This window comes from Doryrhamphus excisus, linkage group LG23 (genome assembly GCF_037039965.1).
Source record: "Doryrhamphus excisus strain RoL-2023G ecotype Guam linkage group LG23, RoL_Dexc_Guam_v1.1, whole genome shotgun sequence".
NCBI classification, from domain to species: domain Eukaryota; kingdom Metazoa; phylum Chordata; class Actinopteri; order Syngnathiformes; family Syngnathidae; genus Doryrhamphus; species Doryrhamphus excisus.
In genome coordinates this window covers 4,568,155-4,585,482 of record NC_136379.1, presented here as the reverse complement: position 1 = coordinate 4,585,482, position 17,328 = coordinate 4,568,155, and the positions used below count along the sequence as shown (strand labels likewise).

The 17,328-nt window shown below is 40.7% G+C and overlaps 1 protein-coding gene across 1 annotated transcript in view; it reads left to right on the top strand.

Annotated features, from left to right (window-relative positions):
- LOC131105977 (complexin-2-like) overlaps nucleotides 1–12,567 on the top strand; it is a 63,662-nt gene extending 51,095 nt beyond the window's left edge. Inside the window, exons 3-4 of the mRNA XM_078788480.1 lie at nucleotides 4,800–4,975; nucleotides 10,890–12,567. Of these exons, the coding sequence (XP_078644606.1) occupies nucleotides 4,800–4,975; nucleotides 10,890–11,084 (371 nt within the window). The 3' untranslated portion in view covers nucleotides 11,085–12,567. The remainder of the gene's footprint in view (nucleotides 1–4,799; nucleotides 4,976–10,889) is intronic.
- Nucleotides 12,568–17,328: the final 4,761 nt, after the last annotated feature.

Here is a 17,328-nt window from a genome sequence, read left to right as displayed (position 1 = left end):
TGCTAAGTTTTGCCTATATTGCATTATTTACTTTAATATACGGTAGTCGAGTGGTTAGGACACAGACCTCACAGTTAGGAGACCCGAGTTCAATGCCAGTTTTCTCCGGGTACTCCGGTTTCCTCCCACATTCCAAAAACATGCTAGGTTAATTGGTGACTCCAAATTGTCCATAGGTATGAATGTGAGTGTGAATGGTTGTTTGTCTATATGTGCCCTGTGATTGGCTGGCCACCAGTCCAGGGTGTACCCCGCCTCTTGCCTGAAGACCGCTGGGATAGGCTCCAGCACCCCCTCGACTTTTGTGAGGATAAGCGGTAGAAAATTAATGAATGTTATTATTAAAGACTGCACGGTGGACGAGTGGTTAGTGCACAGGTCACACAGCTAGGAGACCCGAGTTCAATTCCACCCTCGGCCATCTCTTTGTTTGCATGTTCTCCCCGTGGATGCGTGGGTTTTCTCCGGGTACTCCAGTTTCCTCCCACATTCCAAAAACATGCTAGGTTAATTAGCGACTCCAAATTGTCCATAGGTATGAATGTGAGTGTGAATGGTTGTTTGTCTATATGTGCCCTGTGATTGGCTGGCGACCCTCGTGACGATAAGCGGTAGAAAATGAATGAATGCTGCCTATGAGACCACCTTGCTGCACTATGTGTGTGTATGCCGGCGGCCCCGTCTCCTCCCACAGAGACTAAGGGACTTTATGGCCGACAAGAGGTCTCACTTTTTTTGTTCTATGGAACGCCGTTGTTCTAAGCGTCTAGGATGCAGACAGTGCAGATAACAACCCATGTACATGGAAATATATGGAGGCCGGCAAAATTAGTGATAGTAGTAGATAGTGATAGTAATTTCTTGTGTACTTCATTACTTGTTATTGTTAGTAATTGTATTCTTGTTGTTGAGATAAAATATTTAACATTAATATGGTACCTTTTCTGAAACTTATTGCAGTATTTGTGTGGTTGCTGTAAACTCATAAGTACTGTGATTTGAGGCACAGCGCTAGTCTCCACCATCTTGTGAAATCTAATGACAGCCTGAAACTTTTACACACTACTATGTATGTATATGTAGTATATGCATATGCATATGCATATACTACGTACTTCATACCCACAGAAGTATCGTCACAGTCCGTCGCATACATGACTAAATCCTCCATGTGATCAAAGCGCCCACACAGGATGTTGTCAGTTGTCGGCATACAAAGAGTTCATTAACACCACACGGGGTCAACATCAGCGCGGCCGTTTTATTAACGCGTCGTCACCCCGCTTGTAAGACGATGGACGGATGCTGTCAACACCGCTAGTTCCAAACCGTAGCCAGGAACCTCAAGGTCGCTGCTGTCACTTCAATTTCAGGGCTCAAGCAGACGATTGTGTGGAGTCGTTCCTCCAGAGGGGGGGGGCTGCCGGGCTTCTTTCAGGGAGGGAGTTACACCTTTCTCATACATCCTGTGAGAACGGGAGGCTCGGTTTTCGTTACAATCAATTTGTTTCCGGCGGCTTGGAAGTGAGCAGAGAGTGGTGGAAGTTCAAGGTTCGTGAGAGCGACGTCGGCGAGGTGGCTTGGTTCCAACCGCTCGACTGGAAAACGCCAAACACACACGCAGACCATCTGGATTTGTCTGTGGAACCTCAGCATGACACGGGATGTGATGCACCTTTATTAGTCTTGCAGTGGGGATGTTCAGGAGGTGTGGAGGATGAGGAAGAGGATGAAGATGCAAATGTACCATATTAGTCAGCTGACCCGAGTGAGGTTAAGAGGCATAGAAAATAGATGGATGTAATTAGATTGAAACTAGTTCTTACTATGAGCTCTTGAAATGGGAAAATCACACATTAATTCAAATATGCACCAATTATATGATAATAAGTCTAAATTTTGTAATTTAGTACAGTAATTCCTCATTTACAGTGTTTAATTGCTTCCAGTTATTTGAATTGTTTGATGCCGATTGTTGTATGTATGGCTGCACGGGTGTGGAGTCGTTAGCACGCAGGACTCACAGCTCAAAAACTCGAGTTCAATTCCACCCTCAGCCATCTCTGTGAGGAGTTTGCATGTTCTCCCCGGTTTTCTCGGGGTACTCCGGTTTGGATGGATGGATGGATGGATGTTAGTCACAATGATATTTTGTGAGATTATTTACTTGAAGAGAATGATATTTGAGTGATGGACAGTTTACCTTACTAATGTCTACAGAATGTTAAACCGAATGTTTAATAAACAATTAATTCAATTCCACCCTCGGCCATCTCTGTAAGGAGTCTGCATGTTCTCCCCGTGCATGCGTGGGTTTTCTCCGGGTACTCCGGTTTCCTCCCACATTCCAAAAACATGCTAGGTTAATTGGCCACTCCAAATTGTCCATAGGTATGAATGTGAGTGTGAATGGTTGTTTGTCTATATGTGCCCTGTGATTGGCTGGCCACCAGTCCAGGGTGTACCCCACCTCTCGCCCCAACACAGCTGGGATAGGCTCCAGCACCCCCGCGAACCTCGTGAGGATAAGCGGTAGAAAATGAATTAATATTGTATTTATAATTCATGACTATCAATCACCTTATTTACAGATGTTTGCATAATGTGGCACAGGTATTTATATTACCGTATTTTCCGCACTATAAGTCACACTTTGTTTCATAGGTTGGCTGTTCCTGTGACTTATACTCCAGAGCAACTTATAAATGAAAAAAACTGTTTATGTTCCATAAACAATGGACACCTTTTCTGTTTATGTTTATTTTTTGTGTAGCTGAATAACCATTGTGTTAGCATATCTTAAACCTATTCAGCCGGTTTCTTTGTTCTTTTATTAATTCTAGAACCTGCTCCTCCAAGATGACGTAATGTCTGTTTTGGTCAAGTAGTTTGGAAAATAAATTACCCGCAAAAATGCGACTTTTACTGCAGTGTGACTTATGGATGTTTTTTTCTACCTAATTATGCATTTCTGGCCTTGTGTGACTTATACTCCGAAGCAACTTATAGTCCAGAAAATAGAGTATATTTCAGATTTTTATTTAATTATTTATTTTAGTGCTGTCAAATGATTAAACGTTTTCATTAATTAATGATTAATTGCCATTAGGGGGCTACATGGTGGACAAGTGGTTTGCATGTTGGCCGCTTGGGCATCTCTGTGTGGAGTTTGCATGTTTTCTCCGGGTACTCCGGTTTCCTCCCACATTCCAAAAACATGCTAGGTTAATTGGCGACTCAAAATTTTCCATAGGTATGAATGGTTGTTTGTCTAATATGTGTACTCTGCCTTTCGCCCGAAGACAGCTGGGATAGGCTCCAGCACCCTCCGCGAACCTTGTGAGGATAAGCGGTAGAAAATGAATGAATATTGTATTTATAATTCATGACTATCAATATTTATTCCCTTATTTACAAATGTTTGCATTATGTGGCACAGGTATTTATGTTATATTTCAGATTTTGCATGTTCTCCGGGATGTTTCTCCGGGTACTCCGGAGACATAAATGACAGATTTCCATATATTTGTGTATTAGCAGCTCCAAAATGAACTGAATATGTCCATCAAGCTAAAAGATACCACACAAGTCTAAATATGTATTTGTCTACGAGTCTCTTCAATAGTAGCAGAGCTCACACTGTGTTGTTATGCACAATGATGGGTTGCGTTCAAATGCATCACGTAATTCAGCGTTCAAATTTGCAGTTGACTAAAAAACGGTGCCGTTCAATTTATTTAGCAAGTGGGGGTCAGTCAGAATTCCGCCAAGGCTCCTGATGTTGAAGGTGAAAGTGGGCTCTTCTATGTCTCCTAAAGTCACATTTTCTTTGGTTACTATTCCAGTCAGAATAAAACCAGTTCCATATTATAGAATACCTGACCCAAATTGGTATGACCGGAGTGCAAAGTTATGATTATGAATAATATTAGTGCGTCTAAAGATCACAGAATGGCGATAAGATCATAAGGTCAACGTCTCAATTGGTCCAATTGTCTAGTTATCAGAGTCCCTTTCAGCCTTTTGGACCTCGGGTCCTAACCCGAGGTCCAAGTGGACACTTTGCATGAGGAGATGTAAATTCCTTTTGAGAGAATGAGTAATAATTTATTGCCGTGCCTTTCATCTCGACGCCCACCTCATCGCCTCCGTTGGCAGGGCCGCTTTTGCCTTTGGTTCAAGTGAAGGCCAGTTGCGTTTGTGTTTGACTTTGAGGGCCTTTAAACAGCAGCGCCGCGACTTTTCAATGATCCCTAAGCAGAACGTGTGCCTAACGAGTGGTTAGCGCGCAGACCTCGCAGCTTGGAGACCGGGGTTCAATTCCACCCTCGGCCATCTCTGTGTGGAGTTTGCATGTTCTTCCCGTGCATGCGTGGGTTTTCTCCGGGTACTCCGGTTTCCTCCCACATTCGCCCGAAGACAGCTGGGATAGGCTCCAGCACCCCCCCATGACCCATGTGAGGATAAGCAGTATAGAAAATGTATGGATGGATGTTAGTCACAATGATATTTAGTGAGATTATTTACTTGAAGAGAATGATATTTGAGTGATGGACAGTTTACCTTACTAATGTCTACAGAATGTTAAACCCAATGTTTCATAAACAATTAATTCAATTCCACCCTCGGCCATCTCTGTGTGGAGTTTGCATGTTCTCCCTGTGCATGCGTGGGTTTTCTCCCCACCCGAAGACAGCTGGGATAGGCTCCAGCACCCCAACCCCCCCCAACAACCCTCGTGAGGAAAAGTGGTCCAAAATGAATGAATGAACAATGGTTTCATGTCTCTCACATGCCAGGGGCCACCAAAGACATGGGGAAGATGCTCGGAGGGGAGGAGGAGAAGGACCCCGATGCTCAGAAAAAGGAGGAGGAGAGGCAAGAAGCACTGAGGCAACAGGAGGAGGAGAGGAAGGCCAAATATGCAAGAATGGAGGCAGAGAGAGAAAACATCCGACAGGGCATCAGGGATAAGGTAACTGACACTTATCAGCACTAACATGAGAAGATGGAGCCCATCTAACAGACAGAACTTGAACACACCGTCACGGAATGTAAACACGGAAAAACATTTAGAAACAGATATCTATTTATTGATCTGAACCGTACAGACTGACCTCCAAACTCAAACCAGCGAAATGCAACAAAATGAATAGCAGTGAAGCATACAAGCGTAGTCAAGAGTCAAATCAAAAGGAAAATACATTTCTGGGGATCACAATAGATGAAAATATGAGCAGGAAACCTCATATTACAAATATACAACATAAGGTGGCCAGAAATATTTCAATATTGAAAAAAAGCAAAATTTGTTCTCAATCAGAAATCACTCCACACTCTTTATTGCTCTCTGGTTCTACCATATCTTACTTATTGTGTGGAAATATGGGATAATAACTATAAAAGCAATCTTCACTCGATAAATGTACTGCAAAAAAGGTCAGTAAGGATAATTCATAATGCCGCCGACAGAGAACATACTAACTCCTTATTTCTAAAATCACAAATACTTCAACTTGCTGATATAGTTCATCTTCAAACAGCTAAAATAATGCATAAGGCTAAAAATAAGCAATTAGCTAAAAATGTCATCCAATACTTCTCTACAAGAGAGGAGAAATATGATCTCAGGAAAGAAGTACATTTGAAACACTTCTATGCTAGGACTACGTTATGCTAGCCATAGCATTTCAGTATGTGGAATCAAACTATGGAATGGATTGAGTAAGACCCTCAAACAATGCACAACGATGAGCCAATTCAAGAAACAATACAAGCAGTTGATGTTTGCTAAATACAAGGATGAAGAGTCTTGAACCAGTCATGATGTGCTATACATATCACTATATTGACACTTACTATGGTACCCATTATGGCATTGGATGCTCATATCACCTCCTACTTCGTTACGAGACAAAAAAAAAACCAATAAACTATATTAGGAAAGCAGGAAGTGAACAAATGTAACAGTTACTGATTGTAAAAGTACCAGATGGAGGGGTAGGATTTAATAAGCTTTGCTTCTTCCTACTCCTTTTGGACATGTGGAACTGGGAACTGATTATGTGATGCATTCAATTGTAATCTGATGCATGTCATTTGCTGTCCGGGCAAAAAAAACAAAAAAACACTGCATGTTCTACAGTCACGTGCGCGGTGATAATGACCCCCCATGCTAATGTGAGTCTCGATTATGTCTTATTTATGTTTCAAATTGCTTATTTTCTGTATTTACATCTACTATGTTGAGTAATCGGAGTGTAAATGTGATTATAGGGTTGTTATTTCATGTCTGGAGGGCTCTAATAATGTTAAAAGCCATACTGTAGTTTCAAGGTTGTAATTAGGTTCTATACTCTACTTCCTGGAATTCCACTTATCACAGTCCTGGTCTGGAACCAGATAAACCAGTTTACATTGTTGATGAATACACTCAATGTTGATTATATTTTGAATTGACTTTTTCATTTTTTTTTTATATAACTACATAAAAATATGTCTACATGGCGAAGTCACAGTGTCACAGTTGTTTTGAAAGGGAAGAAAGAAGCGAGCCCGCCATGCAACAGCGCGTCTCGGGGACGCGTGGCAAGGGCTTGACTGAGCGTATCTGTCGTCTCTCTGAGCTTTTGTTACTCTGGAATAACTCTGAAAGGCTGAGCGGGGCAGATGGCAGCGTAACGAGACGGCGGGCGGCAAGAAGCGCAAACATGGAGACAGAACCCAACACAGAAAGACATGAATCTTTTGGGGTCTGTGGGGTTGGGGGGGGGACTTATATATGGATGTCATGTGAAACTTTTTGTTCTGCCTTTTCTTTGTCAGTTTAGTCGCAACAATCCCGTAGCAGCAGCGTTTTACTAAAAGCCTTCAGTTAAGAAATAAGTGCTATGATGAATATAATGTAATACATGCAGTGGGTCCATATATGTGCCATATTATAGTAGGGCCTCTTGACAGTCCATTATGCTGAAACATGGACAATGCATTCATTTTTTTTAATTCAATCTTTCACAGTTAATGCAATATGTGTCAAAAAGCTAATAAAACTCTTAATGGTGCATGTATGTATGCAGTATGCTATATATCAGCCATCACCAAATGGCAGACCTCAGTCCGAATACGGATCCAAGATGGCACTTTATGTACCCATGGAGTAATGACTTCAGTTATTACTGTTGACAATGAAATAGCTTGTTTACTTGTCCAGAAGGAAAATAACGTAGCTTGGAGCAATTACATAAACTTACTTGATTTTAATTGAAGGTATATATGGTATCATAAAAAGATAATAATGTAGCCGATTGGTGTAGTAATGTTAACGTATCGTGTCGCCATTGTGTCAAACAAAATAGAAGTAATTAGACTGATTGTATGGCTGCACGGTGGACAAGTGGTTAGCACGCAGGCCTGTGATCATACTTTACTGCGGCAGATGTTGACATTGTAAAAAAAAAGTTGAAGTACGCGGTATTATAAAATAAAAACTTGCATAGAGTGGTGAGTTTTGCCTATTTTGCATTATTTACTTTAACATACGCAGTCGAGTGGTTAGGACACAGGCCTCACAGCTAGGAGACCCGAGTTCAATTCCACCCTCGGCCATCTCTGTGTGGAGTTTGCATGTTCTCCCCGTGCATGCGTGGGTTTTCTCCGGGTACTCCGGTTTCCTCCCACATTCCAAAAACATGCTAGGTTAATTGGCGACTCCAAATTGTCCATAGGTATGAATGTGAGTGTGAATGGTTGTTTGTCTATATGTGCCCTGTGATTGGCTGGCCACCAGAGCAGGGTGTACCCCGCCTCTCGCCTGAAGACAGCTGGGATAGGCTCTAGCGACCCTGGTGAGGATAAGCGGTAGTAAATGAATGAGTGGATTGCAGGCAAATGACGGCAAAGAAAGGCTGACAAGCTGTTTAGTCTGCAGTTATTTTAGTCTAAGTGATCCCAGGACGACTCTACGGCCCCTCTCTCTAAACACACACCCGAGCGTGTCGACGCAGCAGAAAGCGGGGTCGTCTTCCTTTAGGATATTTATTGCTCCACAATCCCATTATAAGGAGCTCGGGGGGTGCAGCAACCGGGTCACGGAGGAGTTCATCTCATTTTCCGCATCTCTGCCTCAAGATCAAGGCTCCTGTTGCCTGTTGACCAGCCTGGGCTCGGCGTCGTGCGCCTCGCTCTCCTGCATTGGGCACATCATCAAGCACAATGTGGTGTGGGAATTAAACAGTAACACTTGCGTCACGTAGATACCACCCATAAAGGCACTGATTGGTCGGCTTTTAGTACATTTTCCAATTTTGGATTAACATTTGCAATAAATGTGACTGACTACTCAGTCGGCTTTGGGAATATTATTATTTTTTACTTATACGACTCATTCAGAGGACGGACAGCCCACTTTTGCGAACGCTTTCTCCTCTGAGTTTGGCTTTACTGACACTAGTCAGTAGTAACATCCTACTCCTCTCTTTAATTACCATTGTTCGCTCACAACAGGAAGCTAACAAGCTAAAAAGTGCTATAAAAGAAGGGGTTTCCAAAGTGCAACCCAGGGGCTATTTACAGGAAATGCCTCGCTGTACATTGTCCAAGTGAAACAAAACATAAAAAACTGTTAAAATTGAAAAAATGTATAAAAATTCACAATGTGCACAATGTACTTTTGGGAGATACTGTTTGTACACAGCAGTATTGATGCAATAAATACGTACAAACCAGAGGTGCAACAATACCGTAACCCAAATGTAGATGTCACATGACATTCGCTGTTGCTCCTCTGCGGCAATGATGAAATCCCCGCAGGCGGAGGCAACAGACGGCGTCTCAAACGGCATGCAAAACTGCATCTTTCATCTTTATGAAGTCAGCACTCATATGAATATACATACAAAAAAAGGCCTGTGTGCATTTGCGGTGGCTAGTTCTATTCAAAGATTGGGGAGGGGGGGTCAATTGTGCCGCGCTCAACCTGAAATGTTTTTCTACACTTTTAACTATTATTACTATAATTTTTAAATGACTAGAAAACTCTTCTTCTTAAAGCTGCATTTTTTTTATTTTGCCCGCCATTCACAATCCTTATGTGAAACATTAACACATTTCTTTCCCTTTTCTGTGCATTATAAGAAAATGAGTTAATATGAGCTAGCTAACAATGCATGTCATTGGGATGCATCTATTTCAACTATGAAGCCCTCTAACAACGTTGCATCATTTGATATATGTACAGGTACATGTAATAGTTGTGGTATCTTTCCGTATTTTTGATGATTCAAAACACCCCCAAAAAATTTTGCTAAGCGCATTGATACATACTTATGTTAGTTCCATCAACAACAGCAACATAGATACAGAGACGACACTTAGGACGTCCGCTCTCCTTGGAATGGTTGTGTCTTCCAGCACATTACGTGTGCTCCAGTCCTCGGGTAGAAAATGCTTGTTGAGTCTTGAAGCGAAATTGTCTGTTATGATAATAATATCGCTGCAGCTTGGTTGATATACAAGTCAGTTATGTAAATGGAACACTGTTGCCGTATTTTTTGTTGTTTTTTTGTGAGGGCTTTATCATCAAAATAGATATGCTATCTGTTATTAGCTAGCTCAGTCTAACTCGTTTTCTCGCACTAGAATGCACAGAAAAGGGAAAGAAATTATCATGAATGATGGGCAAAATAAAAAAAGGGCTGTTTCCTTTTACGTAACACTAGCCACGTTTACATGAGGAGTTTTTTCTCTTCCCGAATGGAATCTTTCTGAATGGCTTTTCTGAAAACATGGAAAGGAATATTCCAATCTCTTGTCTACATGCGCTGCTATAATCAACCAGAATAGTCAATGGGGCATACGCAGTAAAACGTAAACATCAACATCACGTGATACCGACTTCCCCGAGTTGTTCTTTCACTTGTTGGAATAACTCCGTATTTCCAGTTTTTCGTTGGTCCAGTCTTGAAATTTAGTTTGAATCAAAAACAAACTTTCCTTAGCAGTCCAGTGCCGATTGCTCACCTCCATTTTTTAAAACCAAAGAACGTCTGGAGTTGCGTGTTACGTCAAATCAGATCAAATTCAATCTTGCTAATATTTTATAATTAAACTCGGGGCATGTTTTATATAGACATATATTTTCTTTTTAAAGAAAAACTGGACTTATGAATAATAGAAAAGTATAGAAGGGTTTAGATTGTGTTCCACAGATGGCGCTAATGCACACGAAAGCTGCTTGCCAACTGCTAATAAACAACAGAAGAAGAAAAACACCACAAAGAAACTTTCCGTTTGAGCGGGTACAAGATACCTCAATCGGATTGGGGAAAGGAATATTCCACCCCTGGGAATCCCATTATATATTCATTGGGATTGGCACTTTTCTTTGGGAATGAGGTGTATACAAAGGTTACATTCTTTCCATTTGAGCAAATAACCCAAATGGAATTGGAATATTTGGCTCCATGTATACGTGGCTACTGACCCAGTATCAAAGTGTATTTTCTGTATATAATAGTCTTGTAGTGCCGCCATTGTTGCCGTCTGATGACAACAGTACTCTAAACCCACGGAGGTACCTTTAGACCCCTCTGAGTCACAGCAGTTTTAGCCCCGGTTAGGGGTCACCACAGCAAGTCAATAGGCCAGATGCCCGTCCTGGAAGCCATGTCATGTATCATGAAAGACAGAAGCATGTACCATTAAACCACCAGGGGTCAGCAGTTGGATTTTTGGGGGGTGGATAATTGTCGGTACTCTTAAATAATACATGAACTATACAAACGCTTCCTTTGCGACTGTGGAGCTGCTGCATGGGTCCAGAAGCATCTGCATGACTGACCGCACGTGTTTTTAACGCGTGAACCTGCGTTGTCTCTGTGCTTGCTGTGCAGTACGGCATCAAGAAGAAGGAGGAGAAAGAAGCGGAGGCGGCCGCCGCCATGGAGCAGGCCTCCGAGGGCAGCCTGACCCGTCCCAAAAAGGCGGTGCCCACCGGCTGCGGCGACGAGGAGGAAGAGGAGAGCATCGTGGACACGGTCATGAAGTTCATCCCGACTCCGCTCATGGATATGTTCAGTAAAAAGTAACCGCGTTCTCGGCTGAAACCTCCATACTGCGCTCATGTCCATCCAAACGCTCTTCTTCTTCTTCTTCTTCTCTTCTAAATGTGCTGCGACTGCACAACGCTCCTCTGATAAAAGGGGGTCCTAGTTTTATTTTTGCTTTTTAAAACATGCGTCCTGCCTGATGAGAAGTTTATCACCCCCACTTTTATTTGTAAATACATTCCAAACACAGATAATAATATATAAATATACGACATATAACACATAGATGAGTACAAGCCATATTTTTAACTTTCCAAATCATTCTCCTTTTATGTTCTTAGTAATATTTGATACACACGGGGTGCGTGGGTGCGCTTGGGTGCGCCTTTTTCCTGTGTCACTTATTAGCCGTGAATGTGCGACAAAGTGAAGTCCATTACGTAACAAGACCGTGGTTTGATGTCCCAGCAGACGTTTTTACTTGGCATGATTTGTGACACTGTGATGTAGTCATCAACTCTTTGAGGCAATAACTGCTTTTCCCACTTTTCATTTCGGTATCGGCCTCCATTGTTGACTTCAAATGTTCTTCCACAAAGAAAGGGGTGGTTATAAAAATGTACAAAAAAAAAAAGACATAAAGTTTGTCTCCAAGCAGTGAAAAGATTGTTTAGAGATCTTTTAGTTGTCGTCCTGTGGCAGCCCCAAGTGGTTCTGCTTTGTCATTTTCACCGCCTCTTTACTTTTGCGATGTTTTTTTTTCTATAAAAGGAAACAATAAAAAACAAGCAGAAGCTTCAAAAGCGCAGACAGACAACAGTGGCAACAGTGCAATATATTGTTTATCATGTCGACAATGACAATCTTCATTGTTGTGTCTTTTAAACGTGAAGGAATATATATATATATGTATATATATATAACGTTACTCCATGAATGTTGAGCACACCGTCTTTACAAAGTGAAGTGGTACAGCCTTTGTATTGTAGTTAGCATTATTATGATTATTATTATTATACTCATAAGATGAAGGGTTATCAAATCGTAATCATTCCATGACATCTGTCCAAAACATTCCAGCTATTTCAGACATTCCGCCAGTCCTGTGGCCTCAGTGTGAGCCTAAGGCCATGTCCGCACCAATGAGGATATTTGCAAAAAAATGCATATTATGTCATCTAAAAAAAACTCGCCAGTGGATCTCTGTCCATTGTGCATATTTTTATGCATATTTTGGCCAAAGCAGAAGCCTGAAAAAGTCAAATGAATGCATAAATGTATAAAAATTGAACTATATTTTGCATCCGTTATACCACAGGTGTCAAACTAATGGCTCGGGGGCCAGACTTGGTCCGTATATCGTTTCATGTGGCCTGCAAAAGCCTGGAAAAAATTTGCGTCAATATATCACTTTCTTGCTTAATGGCTTTTTAACATAATTTTAACAATAATAATATTATCGGGCGGCACGGTGGTCTAGTGTTTAGCGCGCAGACCTCACAGCTAGGAGACCAGGGTTCAATTCAACCCTCCACCCGTGGGTTTTCTCCGGGTACTCCGGTTTCCTCCCACATTCCAAAAACATGCTAGGTTAATTGGCGATAGGTATGAATGTGAGTGTGAATGGTTGTTTGTCTATATGTGCCCTGTGATTGGCTGGCCACCAGTCCAGGGTGTACCCCGCCTCTCGCCCGAAGACAGCTGGAATAGGCTCCAGCATGCCCGCGACCCTCGTGAGGAAAAAGCGGTAGAAAATGAATGAACGCGTGAATAATATTATCCCAATAATTTTTTTCGCAATCAAAAATAAATACTTTGGTTATCCATCAATTATCACCTGCACGGGCAATTGTATAATAACATAATTATACATTTAGCATCATATGTAGCATATTCACTGGTACAAGCGGCCACAATAACAATAACAAAAACGCGTGTGTCACATAATATCAAAAATATGTACATAAGGCGTTTTTGTGTTTATGACCACAATTGAACGAAGCGGCGTGTACTCATTTAAAAATAACAGTGACATTTATTGAGTGGCTTATTAGCATTTTTGTCTGGCTTTAGCGGTATTTTCCTATTTCTTTTATGTGAAATAATTGAAGAAATACGTTAAAAATTGTTAAATGGTACATTTTTCCACTCTATTAGAGCGTTACAATTGTGAGGGGGGGTTTGAAGCCATATCCTGGGTTAGTCACATGACATAACATGAATATACAGTTGTCCCTCGCAATTCAGAGTTCAGTTATCACCCTCTTTTCTACATTTTCAGAAATTAATTCATAATTTATGACAGTTTCATGGTAGACTTCCATTACTGGTACTACACAAAACATTGAGACATTAGCTAACATTACATTAACTTAACATTGCACGAAGTTAGCAATGACATGTCCGACGTGATAGAGAAAAAAAAGGTTCTCCTCCCATCCTGTCGGGAAGTGGTAAGTTTTTTGCTTCTAAGTTTCGAAGAAATCAATTTGAGGCTAGCTGGTGAGGTCGTTAGCATGTTAGCTCGCTAGCTAGTGGCCGTCCGGAGTCACTGCAGCATAAGAGTTACGCAGTGTGTCAACATTAATAATAGGAGAGTCAACAGAGCTGTAATAATGTTTAAAAAACGTATTCTGTGCTTTTATTTATTTATTAACATTGAATGCTATATCGGGTCTTAAACCCATTAATTACTATAAACGAGGGATGACTGTACAGGACTCTGAGCACAAATTTGTAAAGGGACAAATTAAAGTAGTTTCTTATAGTTTAACATCATTACTCGTGGTTGTAAAGGTTCTACATGGTTTAGTTTTACTCCTGAACATGGCCTTGGGTCATTTTCAGCCCGGCTGTTTTTAGCGCTAAAAACCTACATTTATGTCAAAAAGTCCCAAGCACCTATAAAAATATCCATGTTAGTGTGGACATGGCCTGAAGCTACAGCATTATACACCAATACAAAGAATGACACAGTAGAGTAGTGCAGTACTTCCCAATCTATTTTATATTAGAAGTACTATACATCAATGGCACATATAGATAAACAAAGATACATTATTTGTAGTAAATAAATCAGCATGATCATTTTACGATTTGGCGTAGCGTATGTCTGAAATGGACAAGTTATAACCTGCGTTTGTCATTTACATTTTTTTTTTACCCTGCAGAGTCACAAATGTGAGAAAAAGTACTAATGGCTTTCAATTCGGGATGCACAGATTGATGCATTCCGATACCGGAGCTGCAACCATGCTAAAGGAATATCAGCAAAAATAGCTAGAAGAACATCCGCGAATGTAGCTTGATGCGTTCACAACCACTCAGACAACACAGAACTTTTAATATGGCATCTTTTTGATTTGATATAAGGAGGGTGTAAACTCTTTATAGCAGGGGTCTCAAACTCAATTTACCTGGGGGCCACTGGAGCTAGGGTCTGGGCAAGGCTCAGGTTTTTCAAAAATAACAAAACGCATTTATTAAAAACAGAAAAATATACAAACTCAGTGCTTTGGTTCCAATTTTCTACAATAAAAGCTCTGATAAAACATTCCTCTGTTCTCAAATATCTTACTTTTTATTTTTTCTGCACAAAATAAGATGAAAAATAAATAAACAAATCAAGAATAAAGAAAATCAATCAATCAGTAATAAATAAATATAATAATAATAATAATAATAAAACTAATAATAAAATAAAATAATAAAATAATAAAAATAATAAAAACGTAAGAAACCACATATAGTTGGTGGGTAGACAAATTATTTTTTTCAGATTAAAATGCACAAAGCATTATTAGAGCCCTGTAGACATGACAAAACACGACTATAGTCACATTTATACTCTTTTTATTTACAACATATTGCGCAACTGCAGGGTCTTGAGACACATGCTAACTCGCAAACTAGAGAGCTAGCGACCTAAACGGTAGCCTTCAAGTTATTTCCTTTAAATTTAAATAGCCAAAAACTTACCACTTCCACACGGATAGGGAGGATAACTATTAACAGTTATTTAACCTTTAACATGAACATGAATCAAACGTAATAATTTTTTCTGGGTACATGATACCATACAGCATCCATATCAAACTAACATTAAACTTTCATATCAAGGCGGGGGCCTCAAACTAGTGTCCTGCGGGCCACATTTGGCCTGCGGGCCGCGTGTTTGAGACCCCTGCTTTATTGCGACCTGGAAGTTGTGTGCAGAGTTAAAACAAACAGATTTTGCAACGTTCTACTGTTCTGTGCGGCTGTGAACGCATCTGGCAGAGGACGTACGCTGATATTCTTCCAGCTACAAAGCTTCCAAAATCTGGTATCCATCCCCATGTTAAAGTTGCTCAAACCCAGCTTGTATCGACCGTGGTGCCAGCGTTGTGTATCCTACAACCTGCTGTGGTTTTTACCGTGCTAGGAAACTGCCTTTGTGCTCAATCGGACGCGCGAGTCGTTACTAGAGACGTCATCCAGTTAAACCAAAGAACACTTAGATGACATTCTCTTGTCTTTTTTTTTTTTCTGCATATCTCAGGTATTCTACCAATTGGCTAACATCGCGTCCTGGATAAGCTCTGCACGAATTGTAATTCTGTCGTCGTTTCTCGTGCAACAACGTTCCACAAAAGCTACTACTGCCCCACTTTTACGCAGATAATTTTGTAACGAGTCCAAACTCCTGTGCCCTTCTTTATGACATAAGACCACCTTCACATTTATTTATTTTTTTAATTTATTTTGAATAATTTTTGGGGTTGGTTACGCTCCAGATGGCTACTCGGACACTGCCTGGACAAACTGTCTCATTAATGTCATAAGAAGAGAAAAAGACGCCGCTTAATAATAAAAGTACTCTTAGATGTGACTTGAATGTAACCGTCCTCTTGCATCTGTCCTCGACTTAGCTAGCGCGCTATTTTTGTATTTTTGTGTTCTCGTCCTCTAGCCGGTCTTGTTTCCGTCCTCTGGTAGTTGGTGGTTGTTTTTAATTTTTTTGGGTTGAATTCCTTCTGTGTTTTGGATTTTTTTATTTTTTTTTCAAAGGTGCATTCTTTTTCTACTGCAAAGTCTTCTCACTTCTTCTTCTTCTTCTTCTTCTTCTTCCTTATTCTGTCCAGAAAAATGTATGCATGCTCCGTGGTGTGCGATTGTTGATATAAGCGTTTTCGGTGTCCTGTCTGTGTTTTCAAAGCGCCACCTTGTTAGCCTCACTTGCATGCCATTTGAAGACAGATATTTTAGTCTGTAAACCTACATGCAAAAATATAAACACATAAAAAAAATGGAAACTCACCGCGCACTCTGAGAATAAAGTGATTTCCTAGAAGCTGTCATTGTCCTTTTGTGTCTCTGTGCTACTTCGATGCATGTTTGACGCCCAATGGAGACGTTTCTTTTGAAACTTTGTTTTTTTTTTTATTTGTCGGCAATTCAATAAAAAGCAAAAAAGGGCTGTGAACGGATTGCAATGTGTTGTTGGGATGGTGATCTTTCCTGTCGTTGCAGTAGAGTGAGGGGATCCAAACATTTTTGTTCATTAAACATGCAAAAACCTGCTTTGTGTACTGAACTGTTGAGTTGAAGTACCAACGCTTACCTGTGATTATGAGCTTTGGGTAGTGACGACAAGATTGTAATATAATAATAATAATAATACATTTTATTTTTATAGCGCTTTTTTTTTTTTGTCCCGTCCAGCCTTTGGGGCAGATAGTATTGTTGATCTAAATGCCCTTACATGCTAGACAGATTTGCTCTGTGTCAGGAAAGGTGTTGGCTACAACTTCCCTGTACCATGTTATGCGCATTTGGAGCGACCGGACCGGAGCAAAAACAAACACAGAAAAGAAGAAGAGAAACTGGGGTGGGGGGGGCAGTCGAGAGAGAGACAAAAACAGCAGCAACAAGAATTCCCAAAACAACAACAGTGACAAACAGAACAGTTAAATGTCAATGATGGCTAAGGGTCACACTGGAGATGATATCAGTGAAATGAAACAGTCCAACTTACCAGTAGCAATAGTAACGATGAAGACATGAACCGTGATAGTAAACACAATTGCAACCATACGGTTACAGTAATTAAAATCTCACTGCTTGACATCATTATTACTGTAATAATAGCATACACATACTATATAAACATCAGGGATAAGATGGTAGATTGTGTCGAGAAGCACCCATGTGCTGTGAGTGCCTTCTGTGTAGTGTGTACTTCTGTGTATACATTCATATATGTGTGCATAAGCGTGCTTGTGTATGTGAATGCGCGTGTGTG